This window comes from Xyrauchen texanus, chromosome 7 (assembly GCF_025860055.1).
Source record: "Xyrauchen texanus isolate HMW12.3.18 chromosome 7, RBS_HiC_50CHRs, whole genome shotgun sequence".
Classification (NCBI taxonomy): domain Eukaryota; kingdom Metazoa; phylum Chordata; class Actinopteri; order Cypriniformes; family Catostomidae; genus Xyrauchen; species Xyrauchen texanus.
In genome coordinates, this window is record NC_068282.1 from 6,497,665 (window position 1) to 6,516,187 (window position 18,523).

Genomic DNA, 18,523 nt, shown 5'->3' on the forward strand with positions numbered 1-18,523 from the left:
GCAGCAGCAGTCTTTTTGTCTAATTTGTACATATGCAGCTGCCTTTGAGGTCTATAATAATGTTATTTGGTTGAAACAAAATTTTCATACATCATAATTTTTCAAAGTATACAGTAATATACAGAGCATTTTCTAAAGTCTCGGTATTCGGTGCATATAAACACTGTTCCAGTGTAGATAAGAGGCATAATTTAGCAAAATCTATGCATTTTTAACCAAAAACAATTTAACCGAAATATTCTAACTGAAATGTTCTATCGAAAGTTACATAGACAGCAACTATGACATGTGCAACGTAAAAAATAGTGCTACTTAAGTGAAGCGAGCGAGACACGCAACTCAGGATTGAATTTCAATAGAGGTTTATGCTCACATGTTGCTAAGCTAACAATGTGACGTTTGTGATACTAATAGGCATAATACATACATAGCATATTGCACTATTTTATTTATTCTTAAAAAGTGAAATTCAATCATACTGTCTAAATACGTAAATATTAAGTGTATCACAGGTCATTTCTTATATTGGACTAAATAAATTATTTTTTTTTAATAGTAAATTCAAATTATGTGCCTATGGTTAACAGTAAAGGTTTGAGAGAGAGAGAGAGAGAGAGAGAGAGAGAGATACACTGGAGACTCTATGGTCTCTAAATTTACTGCCCCTCCCTCCCACATTCTCCTTCCCCCCATTACTATCATAATTAATTATTCATGTGTTTTCGTCTCATCCGCATGGGGCAAATCTCAAAGTGGTAAAATGACTGGAAAGAAGTGTCTTCCAAATCCCACTCAGTGAAATATCAAACTAATACTGCTGCTCTGTAAATAAAGGTCAAATGTACATTGTAGGTGACATCATATAGAACATGTTATATATGCATATTATGGAAAAAAGTGCTTAATGTCATGCTAATACAGATTCTGTATCTTCAAACTAACTTTTAGTTTTTTGGTGGTTTTGATTCTATAGCATGGTGGGCTGATAAGTTATGAGACAGATTTGAGTGATGAATAAAGTGTACAGTTCATGAATAAGGCATGCTGAAACATTAGTCTGCTGTGAGATCCTATGGGACACATTTAGTCTTATAAACACATTTTAGAGTAATGCGGAACATTAAAACTCCTCTGAAAAAGACATATAAGGTGTTCCATGTCCTTTATATGTCAATGTGTTCTTACACTGCAGGCGAAGTGTGTAATTTCTGTGCCAAAAATGGCACCAAATAATTGTCTAAAACAGCAATAACAATAATGAGTCTATTTCCTCTTTCATAACTGGTGGCAGTAGTTGACATATACAGTACAGTACTGTAAAAAAAATCTTTGTATCTGTTTCAGAAATAAACATGTGTCTTTAAATGGTTATTTATATCAGCTTTAGTGTTTCAATAGTAAAAATACATTTGCAAATAGAAGAGAATAGAATGGAAGCAGAGGGAGCCCTGCAACAGATGGTATGGCACCCACAGAGCCCCATACTGAACGTAAAGTCAGTATGGAATTTATATGAAAAGAAAGAAGCAATTGAGACAGCCTATTTAGATTGGAGAACTGTCGCAAATTCTTCAAGAAGCTTGGAACATCTTATCTGCCAACCACCAAGACAAACTGTGTCCTAGGAGAATTGGAGCTGTTTTGAAGGCAAAGGTAGTCACACCAAATGAAAACTATTTATGGCACTGTTTTTTATGGCATCCTCACTATGCAACATTTTAGCTAGATAGCATATTTATGAATATATATCTATGAAATGGGCCATTTTTATAAAACTGCAGACTGGATATAACTCATAAAGAACCTACTACCTTCACACTCTAAATTTAGAACTTCCTTTATAAATGTTGACCGATGTGTACTGAAATAAATTTGAAACATGTAAAGATATACAATCTGTTTTTGAGATGGCGTTTCCAGTGTCTTAGATCTGCACTCTACAAACTTAATGCATGTGTAACAGCTTAAGTTATTGTATACCTAGAGGCTAGAATATTATTTCAAATTGTACGGCACTATATTGTTCAGCGCCCCGAATTTCCTGTGATATATAGTACAAAACCAAAGTGAGTGAAAGAGAGTGAGAGAAAGAATATGCCATAAATAGGTTTCATAAAAAAAAACTAAAAGTCTCTTAAGTAATTCTTCTGCTATTGGAGGTAATTTTCTCATTTCGGCAATTTTCTGTCCCATAACAGCTTCTTTCATTTGTGCATGAACTCTTTGTGCCCATCGCATTATGTTCGTTATGAAGATTAGAGCTAAAATCACATTAAGGCTCAATTATCAGCGCACTTACATTATGGCACACTATGGTGTTTGCCATTAACAATAATTACCTGACAAGTCACAATAAAGCACAGGTGACGAAATAATGACATTGTAAATTACATTCAAATGTCACATGTGAAAGCAGTATTTCATGGTTGTTTGTATATGGAAGAAAATTAATGCAATGTAAAAACTGTGAACAAATATGTCTATATATAGAAAGAACCCTTATATGAATGGGTGCCATGTCAAGGTAAAATAAAAGTTATTATTATTATTATGCAAAATTTCTGTATTGTTAATTTTCCTAACACTACACTGACAGAATAATGCAATTTGAGGCCTTGTTAGGACAAGATTTTTCTAATCTGTAAATGTTAAAATACTCACTGTTTCAAACGTATAGTCACAAGACATAAGCAATATGCGTGTTAACATGATATTAGTGTAAAACAAATGCCTACTAACCTTTTCTGTGTAAAGCTATATCCAATTTTACAGCTTCGTTGCCATGATCACGCAACGCTGTAAATCCTAAAACACGATGATTTAAACAACTTCCGTCGTACGTGACTCACTGTAACCTCGATTTTGCTCTTAATAAAGAAAAGGAGGAACCAGTCGAATGTACCACCAATGGTCGCATTTCTGAATTTGACTGTTAGCTGATTCCATGGCTAATGTAGCTAAAGTTACCATTGTCTCTGATCGTATTCACGGAGACCAGATATACATATATATATTCATACATATATGGCTGAACTCTGGGCTGGACTGGAAATCTGGCATACCGGACATTTTCCTGGTGGGCTGACACACTTTGTCCTAGAACCGAGCGGGCCGGTGGGTCGGCTGCGAAATGGGCCGAATGGGCCGTGATAAGCTAAAATGAGCTGCCGCATTATGAAAAACGGACCACAAAATGGTACCGCGATATGCAGAAAAGGACAACGAACACAACCCCCATACACACACACACACACACACACACACACACACACACACACCCCCGCCCCGCGCAACTTTTGGGCCAATTGCTATGTAAAATCCCGGGCCAATTTCTCTTACCAGCCCAGCCCTGGCTGAACTCCGGTATTTACGCTGTCAGTCATTTTGGTTCTGATTTGTTGATGCTGTAGTATCCGAAACACAAGCTATAAAGGCACAGCCCTCTTCCAGAAAGGGGGCGGGGAGCAGCAGCAGCTCATTTGCATTTAAAGAGACACACATAAAATCAGCGTGTTTTTGATTCCACCCAAAAAGAGGCATTTATAACATGGTATAATAAATGATCTGTGGGGTATTTTGAGCTGAAACTTCAAACACATTCTGGGGACACCAGAGACTTATATTACAGTTGGGGTTTACTTATCTTGTAAAAAGGGGCATAATAGGTCTCCTTTAAACCTGTACACAAACACACACTAACATACACACACACACACACACACACACACACACACACGCACACACATTATCAAAATGCAACTGAGTACTCCATTAAGACACCTAAACTAAGAATAAGCAACCTCTGAGCAATGTCATTATAGCTAACCAGGAAAATCAAGCCTATTCCATAGTGGATTATACATTTTCAAACTCTAAGCCTATCATCTCTCTATGAAAAAGAACCCCTTGCTGTTCATATATCTGTCCTCCTTTCTGTTTTTGTTTCCACTGATCCTACAAAAATCTAGACTCCTCAACAACATCCAAATCTTTCACTCTTTATCTCACTCTAATATATTGCACATACACCTTTTCTCTACCTTTATCCTCTCTTTCCAACACAATGCTCTAACTGCATCCCTCACAGATAAAAAAACATGTTCACAGCTGTTTCATCGATGCACAAATCGGACGGGGTGCTGATGATCACCATCAGCCAAAATAATTTTAAACAACAGCTAGCAGTGCCCTCTCACAGTCACCAGGGCTTTCACCCGGCAACGTGATCGAAAGCCTATAAATGAACTGGAAGCTTCACATAATAGGCAGGTTTATAAATTATTAGGGGTGCGCTGGTCTTTCTCAATCTCTTAATCGAAGCGACCCAGTGGGGTACATCTCCAGATCAGAAATATGACCAGGGCAGTTTGGAGCGAGAAATGGTGTCTGTAAAATAGAATGAAAAGGCCTTCCTCCTAATTTAAAGTGCCTTAATCTTTTATCTCCATGTGGACAGGGGTTGTATATCTTACACGGTAGCATCTCTCTATTCCATTGGTTTCACCATCCGCTCTATTTTGCCTTTACAAATCAACTTTACCCAATCACTCCTTTTTATAATGCTTGCAAGATTCAATTTAAACTTTGCTTTGTTTATAACATCTACCTTAGGTGTGCTATATATTCACTATATATATTTTCAATATAAACTTTTTAAGCAATTCTAGATTCATGAAATGAATTTGCAAGCCATTTTACTTCTGTTATGTAAACTTTTACTGATGGTGACTTATTTGGATCACAAAAGTGAATCGTTTGTAATGATCTGCACAAACGAAAATTCTGTAAGTCATACAAATAGCATTCCTAACATGAAGCAAACAGGACACTTGACTTTATTTCAACAGAGTTTGGAATTAGCATACTGGTAAGCTAACAACCAGTGGCGGCTCGTGCATTTTAAGTCTTGGACTTCAGTGCAATTCATGCCATTAAGAAAACACGGTTTCACAATTAACAAGACACCCTATGCCTATGGAAATCATACATTACTTTGCAGCCAAATAATAATATCAATTGATGTTTTTAAAAAACGTCCCAAGCCAAAAGCCAAAACTAAGAAGGTCTAATACCAGGAAAAAGCTATCTAATGATATTTGCGATCTAAATGTTGCTTGCAATCATTTTTGTTTTGTCAGGGTGCACATTTACTTTTCAAAACTTAAACTGACAATGATTGCTCCAGCCAGCCTAATTTACCGTTATAAAACTCCTAACGTTGCACTAACAATGCAAAAAGCACTTACCAATTTACTTGAAGTAAAAATTAACTCGTCAGCAAGCTCTTGTGCTCTTCCCTTTAAATTTACATCACTTAAACTGTGATTGCATCACTCAAGGCCAGCTAGAATGCCTCAGCTGGGACATATCCAAAAGACCACACCCACCAAGAACAAATAAATCAATCTGATTGGCTGATGAATCTGACAATCTGATTTTAGATGCCTATTCATTGCAGTGTTGAGGGATTCTGCAGAAATTCTGAAGGCCTGGTGGGGTGGAGCTCAAACCTACTTGCTGGCTTCAGGCGTCGGATTTGTGAAACAGTCGTCATGCTTCGCTTGTAAGGATCAAGGAATAAATTCTGATAGGATAAACTATTTGTAGTTTACTATTAGTTTTTAGATGAATTAGGAGTGGAAAGTGACTGAAAATAAATTGAAGAAAAAAAAAAGTTGAATGAGAATATTGATTTGTCACTGCTAACAAAACAATTTTTTAATGAGCATAATTTTAATTATAGTGCTCATTATCTAAGCTCTTCAAGATATCTTTGTAACCTTTTCCAGCTTCATGCAAAGCAACCATTCTTGATCGTAGGTCTTCTGAAATCAGTTTTTTGTGAAGCATGTTCCACGTTAGCAGTTGCTTTTGGGAGTAGCAAATTCAAAATGTTTGAGTGGTTTTTATAAGTCAAAGTATCTCTAACCCACACCTCCAATCTTGTTTCATTAATTGGATGCCAGGTTTGCCAAATCCTGACAAAATGTGAGCATAGATGATCATGGAATGTACCACCTCCAGTTTACAAACATCTTATTGTACAAATGTACTGCTCGAATCAATAAATGTCACCAACTTGGGCTGAGTTGGCTAGAGCTTGTCGGTGGATTTTATTTGCATTTGCTCTCACTCTCTTGCATTTTAATACCCTGTCTGTGTGCTCCTTTTTCTTCTTCTAGCACTAAGCAAGCTCTCCAACTTGTTAACCTCTGTAAAAACACTGGTGGCCAAAAGTTTGGAATAATGTACAGATTTTGCTGTTTCAGTAAGAAATTGATACTTTAATTCACCAAAGTGGCATTCAACTGATCATAAAGTATAGTCAGGACATTATTGATGTAAAAAAAAACAGCACCATGACTATTTGAAAAAAGTGATTTTTGATCAATCTAGACAGGCCCCATTTCCAGCAGCCATCCCTCCAACACCTTATCCTTAAGTAATAATGCTAAATTGCTAATTTGTTACTAGAAAATCACGTGGATTATATCAGACACTGTTGAAAGCTATTAGTTCTTTAAATTAAGCTAAACATTGTCTTTTTGTTTGTTTTTAATTTGCCACAGTATGCAATAGACTGGCATGTCTTCAGGTCAATATTTGGTCAAAAAAAAAAAAAAAAAAAAAAAGAATCTATCAATCATTGTTTTGAGGAGTGAAGGCTATAAAATGCTTGAAATTGCCAAAAAACTGAAGATTGCATACAAAGGTGTACACTACAGTCTTCAAAGTCAAAGGTCAACTGGCTCTAACAAGGACAGAAAGAGATGTGGAAGGCCAGATGTACAACTAAACAAGAGGATAAGTACATCAGAGTCTCTAGTTTGAGAAATAGATGCCTCACATTTCCTCCGCTGACAGCTTCATTGAATTCTACCCGCTCAACACCAGTTTCATGTACAACAGTAAAGAGAAGACTCAGGGTTGCAGACCTTATGGGAAGAATTACAAAGAAAAAGCCACTTTTGAAACTGAAAAACTAAAAGAAAAGGTTAGAGTGGACAAAGAATCACAGACATTGGACAACAGATAATTGGAAAAGAGTGTTATGGATCTTAACCCCATTGAGCTTTTGTGGGATCATCTTGACTGTAAGGTGCAGGAGTAGTGCCCGACAAGACAACCAAATCCATGGTAAGAGCTACAGGAAGTGTGGGGTGAAAGGTCACCTGAGTATCTGGACAAACTGACAGCTAGAATGCAAAGGATCTGCAAAGCTGTCATTGCTGCACATGGAGGATTTTTTGATGAGAACTCTTTGAAGTAGTTTAATAGTAATTTTTCAAGTTAATAATGTCCTGACTATACATTGTGATCAATTGATTGCCACTTTGGTGAATAAAAGTACCAATTTCTTTCCATAAGAGCAAAATCTGTACCTTATTCCAAACTTTTGGCTGCCAGTGTATATTTACTCTAAGTTGTTTATTGCAGTTGAGTGTGCATGTGTATGGGGGAGTTGCAGTATTTAACTGAGAGTTTTCAAACCCCAACTCGGAGATGTTTGGATCAGAGGTGCGAGTTTAGAGTCCCCCTGAATCTCTGCCTCTTTGAGTGAACCTTTGAAATGAGCTTTTGGACTGACTGTAAAGCCCCAAGCCCACCAAGTTATCTATAAGAAATCCTTTTTCAAAACCTGCCTTTAAAGACAGCAAGATGTCAAGAATTATGACAGCAAAAACTTGAAAGTGTCAGCAGTTGTGGAACTGTAGTTTACCGCATATACAAAAATGGTTCTGTTGATGTCTTCAAACATATCCAAATATTGAAGTTTTTTGGCATCAACACTATTTGTAGTATTGATGCCAGTTTAGTTTGTTGCAGTGAATTCAGGCCCACAGAAACATTTTTGATTTTCTCAAAAATTATTTCTCAAAATGTGTATTTAATTTCAAGTGCTGAGAATAAATGATGATGGTAAATAATGATAATTGCAAACCCTTGAACAGTGGACATAATTTCATTATTGGTGATTATACTATGATCTGGAAAAATAAAGGGAAAGAAAGAAAGAAAGAAAGAAAGAAAGAAAGAAAGAAAGAAGGCAAGGAATAAAATAAATTAAAAGCTTTGGGTAAATCACAATTAATATTTTGCCTTTATTATCAGCTATTGCAGTTGACCGTGAAATGGTCAATCTGCCTTTGAAAGGACATGAGAGAGTGTGTGTAGGAGATCTGAAAACTCTGTCTCACACAACCATCAGCCAAATCTGTAAATTAGTATTCAGACAGCTAACATCAGCGAACTGATTCAAGTAACTTTGCACATATTTGGACATAAACATAGACTTTGTTTGAACTGAAAGGGGGCTTTCATTCCTCTAATCTAACTCAGCATGAGGCAGACGCTTCAGTGCGAGAACGCCACCGACTCCAACACTTAAACCACATTCAGCTGCGGCAGAATTAGAAGCTGCAATTAGTTCGATCGGATGGGACCAAACTGCCATGGTGCCTCGTTTAGACTTCAAAGTTCAATGTTATGATCTTTCATCATCTAAACCCATACTTGATGACTAAGAGATGTTTTAGATAAACACAACACATGTTTTGCCTTGAAATTGCATAGTTAATAGTGACTGCCCACTGATTATTAACTGGGTCTAAGATCTTAATCTACTGAAGAGCGTTTGCCTACATTTAGATCAAAGATAACGAAGAAAGCATTTTCAGCTTAATTCCCATCTTTAGAACTGAAACTGTGTGATTTATTATTATAAGTAGAAGAGCAAATGTGTCTTACCTATGGATGCTGTGGCAGGGACTGGCTCCTTAGAAACTGCAAACAGACAGAACAAAACCCTAAATAATATGTTTTGACACAAAATGTGACAAAAATTAGTTCAAAAATGTTTTTATATAGGCAAATGACTGTTGTTGAATGTTAAGTGAGCAAGTAGTCATTTAGTGACACTTTTGTCCAAAGTAACTTAGCAGACAAACTGCATATTATGGGGTGTAAACCTACAAATTCGGTTAAAAGTCCAGATATTATACCACTAGGCCATGCTAATCTAATCCGTTTATAGAAAGTGGCATACCTGAGTAGTAAGAGTTGAGAAGGGTTTTACTCTGGAGGGCTTTACCTTGAATAGAGAAGGAGCATGGAGATGAGGATGCTGTGAAAGAGAGAGAGATTACATCTTTTAGACAGTGAACGTATGCACTCACTGCAAAATGTTCACATACTTAAAAAAACAACAACAAAAAAACAATAAACAAATAACTTCTGTATTATAGGCTAAACCGGAGCACCAAAACTGCTGTGTCAGTTTTGAATATTCTAATAATGGCTGTGCAAGGTAAGGTAAGATATTGAATTCTCCAGGACATCAACATATAGTTGGGAGGAAGATTTAGTTATATTGGCCAAGCTGGGATTTGACCATATTTTACTGATATTGCCCTAAAAAACAAAATTAAACCCCTTGTAAGTAACCAAGAAAACAAGGCAATCCCCAAAACACACTCCCAGGGCATCTCTCACTCCGGTAAACCTTCTTTACCCTACTCTGCTGAAGCCCATATCACTTTTACTTTCCATTTTAATCACCTATCACTTTATTTCTATCAGGAAGACTCGCAGACTTGAGTGAAATTAAAGATGACATTTATTTGATGAATATAAAACAGAAAAGTAATGTCTCTCTTTGGCGTAAGCCCTGTCTGGCGGTCCGAAGAAGTTGTACTTGGAATCGTCATATCCTGCCAGAGATAGGAGGCAGGGGCGAGGAGCCTTCCCCCGTGCAGGACGGGACTCAACTGTTGGTGGTGGGGTGGTGGAGGTTGCCGTGTTAGCACACTAAAACAGCAATGTGATAGATTGTGAGCAGACTTATAAAGCGATGGCTTACATGTGATTAGCTAGGAATTACCCAGCTAATGGTGCGATGATGTACAGCTGCTAGTCTTCCCGCTAGAACTACGCTGCACTTACATATCTTGCTTTACACAAACCCCCACATCTACGCATGTGTGTATGCTACAGTAACATAAGGATCTCTGCTCTCGACGATGCAAAATCTGCTTTGGTAGCAAAAGCTCACGGGACATTGGGGTTATATCTAAAGCGTCTAAATGAGAGAACCGTAGAATGCTAGAGGCAGGTGTCTCTGTGTTCATTTAAATAGTAATAGAGCTGAAATGCTGAGTGTTTATGCTGTATATGATCTCCATCTCTTCATCTTGTGCTACATTTTCTTCAAAAAAGCCAGGATATAAATGGCTTAGATATAAATGGAACAAAAATTAAATAACAATATGAGGTATAAAGGCCAACACAGAATCTACGCCGCAGAGCTCTGCAAAAAATGGAGGCCACACCAAAATACAGTAAAGCAGTAAAGTGTTGGCTGAAAGTCTCTGGTAGTAGCTGTGTCACAATTCATTTCACACAATATTTTTGAAAGCACTACCCACAAACAGCAATTATGAACTGGGCTGAGCACTAGATTGTTTTCCAGAGCTGAGATTCATGTATATAATAAAGAGCATCTACTTTTGCAGTAATGTCGAGTCTTGGACCATTAGATGAGCAACAGATAAAATAACGGCCTCCAATTACTTGATGCTTGAAATGTTCCAAATAAACACATTCGTAATCTTCATTTGCAGATCCACTCTGACCAATGGCATTCAAAAGCATCGGGAAAAATTAAACATGCAGAACAAATTATGAATAAGTTTTGATGTTAAATGAAATAAATGTGATTATTATGCATAATGATCTTTCCCTCTCTCTCTTTTTTCTCTGAATCTTGCTCTTTCTCTCCTGTGCGTCCTTATTTGCTAGCCCCATTCAAATGATTCAGTACACAAAGGCCACAGTGACATTTTGTGTAGAAAGCGACTCAGAAAAACCCATCCTAATTACAGCCCCTTCACAGCAAGCCAAACCCTACTTAGAACCGAGAATGAAAGACAAAATTGGCTAGTCCAAATGCCACTCGCTATTCTTCTCTGTGCCTCTTAAACCAGAACGTCAATAGTGAAGCCTCTTGATATGTAGAGTGATTTGGTCCATGTTGTTTAGTTACAAAATAGCTCTCTGTGGTGGTCAGTGCCTAGATTTCTGAATGACGGGTGTGAGACAGTGGCCGTCCCATTGTTAGGTTTCCTTGTGTACGGTGTGTATAGAAAACCATGGAGAATAGTTGAGTTGAATAAAAAGACACATTTTGGACACCCTTTGATCCCTTTTGGGGCTTTCCATGCAAATCATCAAGATTTTGGCTTGTGCAGCTACTAGTTTGCGTGATTGCAGTAATGGTTCCTGAGATTTGCGAACACACTATGACGCTTCAGAAGATTGTGGTATTTTAAGAGTGTGGCTGTTTTATGGACTTTGGCCTTTGTGATGAACAGAAAAGAGCAAGAAGTTCTCCAAAGGGAAACTGTGTAGAAATGTCTTGGTTGGTCCAACTTTGTTGAGAAATGTTTTGAAACAACAGAGACTATTGCTTCCTAACTTTAAATAAGTATTAATAAATATGTAGTAAATATATACATATTTGTGTTCGTTTGTTTGTTAATTCATTCATTTATTTATTAATTCATTCATTCATGTTAGTTTGCTCATTCATTGATTAATGTTTACCAATTTGTTTATTAGTTTGTTGATACTTTCATGTTTGTTTATTAATTAATTTGTTTGTTGGTCATTGTTTAATTTGTTTATTTGTTCGCTTATTTATTTATTCATTTGTTTATTCATTCTTTCGTTAGATCATTAATGAATTATTTTTATATTCATTTGTTTATTCATTCATTTATTTTAATTAGTTTATTCATTCATTCTTGCTAGTTCAGTCATTCATTTATTCATATTTGTAATCATGTATTATTTTATAAGTTATTTGTTCTCTCAACTTATTATTTTTGTTTGTTTGTTTATTCATTCATTCATTCATGAATTTGTTCATTTATTCTTTTGTAAGTTCATTCATTTTTGTTAATAATTTATATTTGTTTTTCATTGATTCTTTCATTTGGTCATATGTTTGCTATTTTATTCATTCATTCATTTTTTCATGATTTTTTACATTCATTTTTATTTGTCGTTCATCACAACTTTATTTGGTAATCTGTTCACTCATTTATTCATCAATTCATTCTTCCATTAGTTTGTTAGTTCATTAATTCATTAACACAAGTTTACTCATTCATTCTTTCTTTTGTTAGTTCATTAATATTTGTTCATTCATCCATTCTTTCATTCGTTTATGTTTGTCGTTCATTCATTTTTTCATTTGGTAATTTATTCATTCATTCATTCATTCATTCATTCATAGGTGTTCTTTCATTCATTAGTTCATTTGTCAGTTAGTTCATTCATTCATTTATACACATTTGTTCACTTATGGATTCATTAATTCATTGTTATTTCATGCATTATTTCATTTGTCAGTTTATTAATTTGTTTATTCATCGATTTGTTTATTAATTGATTCATCGATTTGTTTTTTATTTTGTTAGTTAATTTATAGTCATTCATTCTTTAGTTCATCAATGAATATATATATATATATATTTTGTTCATTTATTAATTCACTGTTAATTCATTCATTCATTCATAAATGTATTCGTTAGTTTGTTCATTCATTTATTCATTGATTCAATCATTCATTATTTGTTCATTCATCAATTTGTTAGTTTATTCATTCATTTATTCATTCATTTGTTCATTCATTCATTTATGTTTGTCATTAATTAATCCATTCATTCATTTGTTTGTTAATTCATTCCTTTGTATATTCTTTAATTTATACATATTTGTGCATTCATTCATTCATCAGCTGTTAATTCATGCATTTATTCATTTGTCAGTTTATTCGTTATTTTGTTCATTCATCAATTTGTTTGTTTGTTCGTTCATTTCAAAACTTTCAAAAAACATAGTTACCAGAAGACAACAAAATTCTGTACATATTTCTAATAAATAGAGATTATATGTAATGCAGTGCAGATCAATGATAAGGTCACAGTGTAATATCTGCTCACAGAATCCATTGAGATCCTGGTTGCTGGTGGAGAACGGGTCGTCCTTGTGTAGGGTGCTGACTTTCCCTGTGTTTTTATCTGCTGTGCCTACGGGTCCCATCTCTCTCTGCGTACTACTGCTGGCTGTCTCCTTCTGTTTTTTAGCCAGTTTCCTATAAATCCATTCACAACAGTAAAAGTTCATACACATTGTCAAGAGGAAACACTTCAGCGTTTGGAAAATGCTTTAGGCTAGTGCAAACTGCTGTGTACTTCAGAGATTTCAAGTACAGAATTGAAGGTGGAAAGTAATTACATGATTATTTAATTTGGACAACTGTGGGTCATTAATATCGGTTGCCACTGTTAGTGTCAGATTAAAAATGGAATATGTAAAAGAGCTAAGCCAAAGCATTGCCAAAACACCACTGTAAAATTGACACAAGAGAAAGGAATACGACAGGAATACGACGGGAAGTTTTATCAACTTGGTAAAACTATAAGGGTTTATAATATTCTGCAGTGATATATGCCAGAGAGAATTATATATATCACATACCTAGTGAAATCAAGCGAGAGAAAACTCAGAACCTTGCCATGTAGAACAGAGCCAATCGGACACTTTAAGGCTATTGAGCAGGATTCGACGTATTCAGTCCTAGATTTGGCCAACAGCTTGAAAACTCAAGACGTTAGTAGCCTTCTTCTTAAAAGAGGCATTAACTGTTGCAACAGGCAGTGCATCCGATTTCACATCTTATGCTGGTGACCATCTATGCTGGTCTTTTCAGCCTGGTTTTGCTGGTTTTTGATTTGATGATTTGTCTGACTGTTCATAAGCTTGAGTCTCACTGCACATTAGGGCACAGAATGAGTGCACAGAAAGGTATTTTTGTCAGCAGTGGATTGGAGCCATCCCAATAAAATGACTCTTTGATTGTCTAGGTTCAACAGAGCACCGTTTGACCTCAATATGTGCTCCCTTCTCTGACAGGGCCCAGATGAAAATAACTCCATGTTGTGTAATTTTCTCGGCTGGGAATCTGAAAAAGTAATCTATGAAATAATAGAACTTTTTAGCTTCCTCAAAAATCAGGCCAACCTTTAGAATTGGTGCCATTTTACCTATGTTGACGTTCTTAGTTATAAAGGTGTCAATGCAACTATAGAATTAGATTGATTTTATTATATCAAACAGAGAATACAGTTAACAACGTTTATTTGCATTTGTACGCTAAAAAAAGATCGACACAGTGCAGCGCATATAACAGAATGCAGGTGTCTCGAGAAGTGCTTTGAAAAGTTTACATGGTACAGCTTTAAAAGCGAGACGCTAAAAACACATTATGGCGCATCGTTCAAAAACGGTCAACTCGCGCATACAGTGTATACAAGGAGGACATAAAAACAATGAAAAAAGAGCGAAGACGGACACAAAAACACATATGTGTAGGAGTGGTGGTGGCGTAGTGGGCTAAAGCACATAACTGTTAATCAGAAGGTCACTGGTTCGATCCCCACAGCCACCACCATTGTGTCCTTGAGCAAGACACTTAACTCCAGGTTGTTCCGGGGGATTGTCCCTGTAATAAGCGCACTGTAAGTCGCTTTGGATAAAAGTGTCTGCCAAATGCATAAATGTAAATGTAACTAACATTAAGTCTTGTTTCAACTTCAAGATCATTTTTGCAGATGAATGATTTTGTATGATGCTTCAAAAGTTGCATTCAATATGTTTAATAGTAAAATGCTGAGATTTTGTCTACTACACTGAAAGATGTAGTGTGTTTATGTGACTTTAATAGAAGAAAGAGCTTTTACTATTGTTGATCTATGAAGGTAGTATGTGTAACTTTGCATTTGATGCTTCAACAGATTCTAAAGAAAGGAAGCTGAAAGTCAAGAAGTAGTGCCTTTTACCATTTTCACGTGGAAATATGTCACGTCATGGAAGTAAATTGGTTGCAAATGTTGTTTTATGCTTGTTTAAGTTTATAATGATAAAAACACTAGTCTTCACACCAGATCTTTTTCATTAACTCTGGTTACAAATGAGCTACAAACATTTATCAAGGTACAATAAAGTCAGCAGAAACTGTTCTAAATCACCAACCAATCAGCTTTCTCCTGAATGTGGCCTAATGGTCAAAAGACCATTTTATAATACAACAGCCATCAAATAATAAAACCCATTGAATGCAGGAGTTTTGGCTCTCGTTTGGCACTCCAAACTCTGGACATATTGTAAGTGGCAATAAACTATTAATAATTCTTATTTAATGAATGTCAGAGTAGCACAAGTTAAGGCGATTCTATGGTTAGGACAGCATAAACAACCTTTATATCACCAACTTTGTTAATGGCATATTGTAAAAGAGTGAGAGAGAGCCAGAGGGGGAGTATAACGGAGAGATAGTAAATAAGAAGGCAAATCTGAGTTCTGAATTCCGCGCTCACTCTTTCTCTCCATTCAGGTATTGAACTCACCAAATGTTCATTAATAAAGATGTAGGACTTGATTGAGCTAAAGGTTAAATGGAGAAAGTTGTATAAAGACACACAAACACACACACACTCACTCACTCACTCACTCACTCACTCACTCACTCACACATGACTGTCTCACTGCATACCAGTAAGAAACATACTTTTATTAATAAACTCTGCTATGAAGTGCAATATCTCTTAGCTAGCATGCTAACAGCTATGCAGTTAGTGATTGTACAAGGACAAAGGTATAAGATCCATTGTTAAAGCTAATATTTTAGCTTTTGCCTGTAGCTGTCTGTCAATGCCCTCTCAGATGATAGTCTTAAAAGAACTCCTCTGGCTGTGTTCTTACTTTCATCTATATTTCAGAAGTGAGGAGAGAGAGAGAGCCGTGAGAATGCACATACGAGTCCGACTGTGATTCTGAGCTTTTAAATCCTTTAAAGCATGAGGTAAACATCCTGCAGCTAGGCTCTATTGCGCAGTGAGCAAATTAAACAATCCAGTGGTGTAAAATGCTGAGGCAGGAATAATAGTCGAGGTAATAGTACATAGTTTAGGTCTAAAGGAAAAGTAATATCATAGAGGTGGAGTTTGCAATCCAAAGGGACTTGAGGCAAACTAGCAATGGTCGATAATAATAGGGAAACTGTGGAGCCATATCAATTTGCTTATATTTGAGGACAATTTATGACAGTAGGACATATTTATATGTATAAATCCAACAGAAACGTTATAGAAATACAGCACGTATAGGGCAAATTACTGTGTTTGCCTGAAAAATCGAAATATTCTGATGTTTAAACAGTGCAAATGTAAAACCGACGAAAGCGCTTCCTCCAAATGAAACATATCTTCATTTCAAAAAGCTTTGTTCACCATGGCAAAGTTGAGAGACTTAAGGGCTTAAGATTAATTGTCACTTAACTTTTCTTGCTTTTCATTTATTTAATTCCATCAGTCTCAGACTTTTCTCTTCTGAAATGTTTTAAATAGCACGGTCTAAAAGTACTTCTCTTGGAAAAAGTACTGAACAGGATAGGTTAGTAAGAAAGCATACATATGTAACAGGGGTGGTTGATATTATAGACATTCTGTATTTATTGCTACTTACAGGTAATACGAGTAGGAATACGCATTTCTTCTGAAGCAGCAAGATAAAGGCAAAATAAAATAAAATAAAAGGACAAACACATTGATTAGTGATCGGTATTGTAAAAATGAGACAGCCTGTGATAATGTATGGGAAACTAGCCAGTGTCTTTAGTGCTAGTGATAGTATAGTTTAATTTAATGAAGAATAAAACAGTAATACATAGATTCATGTTGAAAGTAGCCAAGCCAATACGTTTCTGCTTTGTGTGGCTGTATGGCTCAAAATATGATTGGCTTTGTAAAGTAGGCCTACCTTAATATTTGTAAAGTACCAGTAATATTTGTAAAATGTCTAATAAGGGAATAGTTAACCCCAAAATGAAAATTGTCTCTGTGGTACACAAAAGGTCATCTTTATGCAGTTCTTTTCCAAACAATGACAGTTCATAGTGACCATAACTGTCAAGCTCTCAAAAAGGGACCATCATGCCAGATTTGGTAGAAAAATAGAAAAATAATGCTATTACTACTACTAATAAGTAAATCAGTACAATTAAATAGGGTAACACAAACAAAACACTATTAAAGCACCATAAAAGTAGTCATAACACTTATATGCTATATTACAGGTCTTCTGTTTAAGTCAAATTGTATGGTTTGTTGGTCCTTTTTGGAGCTTGACAGCCATGGTTGTTCTAAACTGTTGTATGGAAAAGAGCTGCATGAAGATTTTTTCAAACATTCTTCTGTGGTCCACGTAAGAATTAACAGCATAGAGGTTGAATAAATGCCAGGATTTTATTTTTGAGTGAATTCTTCCTTTGAATCTGTGAAAATGACCATTAAACCATAAATTAAATGTATGAAACTGCACATCTGGCTCCCCTTCGAGTGGAAAAAAAGAAGAACAATGAAATATGAGTACTGTAGATATGTGTGTGTGTGTGTGTGTGTGTGTGTGTGTGTGTGTGTGTGTGTGTGTGTGTGTGTGTGTGTGTGTGTGGGTATGCCTGTATGGGTGGGAGTGTGTGAATGGATGGATAAGAAATGGACAGGAATTGTGGGGGTTTTACAGACATATTGTAACATCTTCCTCTGTTATTAACGAGAGACAAAAAGAGAAAGGACAAAAGACAACGTGGGCACTTAGTGAACATATCGCGCATTTGGTTCTCCAAAATGAGGCGTTGTCATTAACGCGTCTTGATTTTGACACCTCTGCGGACCAATCCTTCGCAGGTAAAGACAAGAGGAGATGACACACGGAAAGCTAGGACATCACTTGCAGTCTGATTGGACGATAAAGACCAGATGGTATCTGTTAATGGCGATTTGATTAACTGTAATATCGGTGATGACATGCAAGTAAAGTTAAACTTGTCAATTAGCGACTTCATGGCAGTCTGCTTCCCGACTGCGCTCATTGCTAATCACCACTCTCCTGAAACACTTCTTTCATAAGTCACTCGGTTTTTACAATAATTTATGAATAACATTTCAAATTTGCCACTTTGAGTAAACCTTTACAATAATACCAACCTGCTAATGTAATCAGTAATTTTTGGAACCCAATTTATATTTATTGTAATTTCTAATAATAATATTAATAATAATTAATTATAATAACAATAGTATTTTTACTATTACAATTCAGTTGTAATTTCTTAAGGCTTTTAATTTGAAAGTCTGGGAACTCTGTGTATGAGTGTTTGTTCGTAGGCTAATCCACAGTAGTGTAATATGCTTCTCATTCAACATCTGGTAAAATGCTTGTCCTGTGCTGTTCTCAATGCATGTTATAGGCGAACTATTGATCATCTTCATCTGAGATGGAGTTTGTGTGGAGTGACCACATATTGAGCTGAGCAGCACATCATAAGCCTCTACGCATGTTTATGTTTGTGTGTCAGAAGAGCGCCGCTCGTTCAGTAAAGCGTGGTGCCAGAGACTACTTA

The 18,523-nt window shown here is 36.0% G+C and overlaps 1 protein-coding gene across 6 annotated transcripts in view; it reads right to left on the minus strand.

Moving 5' to 3' along the window:
* LOC127646731 (receptor-type tyrosine-protein phosphatase T-like) overlaps nt 1–18,523 on the minus strand; it is a 343,034-nt gene that overhangs the window by 59,119 nt on the left and 265,392 nt on the right. For 5 of the 6 annotated variants that reach the window (XM_052130581.1, XM_052130582.1, XM_052130580.1 and 2 more), the window contains 3 exons: nt 13,005–13,156; nt 9,047–9,124; nt 8,749–8,784 (listed from right to left, as the gene is read on the minus strand). In XM_052130581.1, coding sequence (XP_051986541.1) covers nt 8,749–8,784; nt 9,047–9,124; nt 13,005–13,156 — 266 coding nt within the window. Of the gene's footprint in view, nt 1–8,748; nt 8,785–9,046; nt 9,125–13,004; nt 13,157–16,587; nt 16,618–18,523 lie in introns of all 6 variants that reach the window. The other variant, XM_052130578.1, reaches the window with a different exon arrangement.